At 63.1% G+C, this 1,124-nt stretch overlaps 1 protein-coding gene across 3 annotated transcripts in view; it reads left to right on the forward strand.

Annotated features, from left to right (window-relative positions):
- Positions 1-816: 816 nt before the first annotated feature.
- The window catches only part of TERF2 (telomeric repeat binding factor 2), a 23,463-nt gene continuing 23,155 nt past the window's right edge, over positions 817-1,124 (forward strand). Inside the window, exon 1 of one of the 3 annotated variants that reach the window (XM_069085486.1) lies at positions 817-1,119. In XM_069085486.1, the coding sequence (XP_068941587.1) occupies positions 864-1,119 (256 nt within the window). In that variant the 5' untranslated portion in view covers positions 817-863. The remainder of the gene's footprint in view (positions 1,120-1,124) is intronic. The other 2 variants (XM_069085485.1, XM_069085487.1) reach the window with 2 other exon arrangements.

Below are 1,124 nucleotides of genomic sequence, written 5' to 3' on the forward strand. Positions count from 1 at the left end.
GTCCTAGACAACAAACTCGGGTGGCTCCATTTATTGCCCCTAGAATTAAATACACACTCTGCTGTTTCAGATTTAAAAACCTTTCCAGACGTGCGGGAGGTAAGGCATCTCCGGCGCTATGCTGGTGGCTTATGATACACGCACTAGCTCTAATTCCTTCATTGTTCAAGTCATGTCGCGGAAGCTTCCACGGACTGCCACCATTTACAACGGCTGGCTGTTTGTGATTGGGGCTCTGCTACCGGGGATAAATGTTACAGCGCCTGTTCGGGCCGCCATTTTCCTGTGGCCGGTAGGAGGCAATCTGTCCTGAGGCATGGCCGCGGGCGTCAGAGATAGGCTTAAACTGGAGATCCAGTGAGAGCAAAGGCCTTCTTTTCTTCACGGGGGAGGAAATGGAGGCCTTGGGGGGGAGGCGTGTCCGCCACTGGGGAGGCCTCCTACCTCCGCAGACAGTCCTTGGACCTCTACACCAGAACATCTTAAGTCTCTGAAGCCCAGCGGATTCCCCTCGAGTACGCGTTCTCAGGGAGCGCTAGGCCTCAAGAGGCGAGAGGACGGCGAGGACTTCAAGTCCCAGCAAGCTCTGCGGCTCAGGCCGCCTGGAATTGTGACGAAGGCCAGAGGAGCACCCTAGGACTCGTAGTTCTCTCTCCCCAGGCCTGCCCCTTGTGGTTTGCGGGACTTCCCCTGGTCCAGGCGGCAGGGGCGGGCCCTGAGGGCGCCACTTCCGACACCCGGGGCGGGCATTTTTTACGTCACTGCCGGCGGAGGAGCTGTCCGTCTGGCGGGCGGCGCGCGGGCGATCGGCGCGCGGGCGCAGGGCCTGGCCCGGCTAGTTGGCATTCGCCTGCCGCGCCGCGATGCCTGGGGGGAGCAGCGGGAGCCACGAAGGGCACGGACGGGCCGCGAGCCGAAGGCCACCGCGGAGAATGGGACGGGCCCGGCGCGGGCGCCATGAGTCGGGCCTGGGGGGCGATGGGGAGCGGGGGGTGGGCGAGGCTCGGCTGGAGGAGGCGGTGAACCGCTGGGTACTGAAGTTCTACTTCCACGAGGCGCTTCGGGCCTTTCGGAGCGGCCGCTACGGCGACTTCAGGCAGATCCGGGACATCATGCAGGGTGAG

This window comes from Petaurus breviceps, unplaced genomic scaffold (genome assembly GCF_028583685.1).
Source record: "Petaurus breviceps papuanus isolate PSGF00001 unplaced genomic scaffold, PetGlider_PUasm1.0 176, whole genome shotgun sequence".
NCBI classification, from domain to species: Eukaryota; Metazoa; Chordata; class Mammalia; order Diprotodontia; family Petauridae; genus Petaurus; species Petaurus breviceps.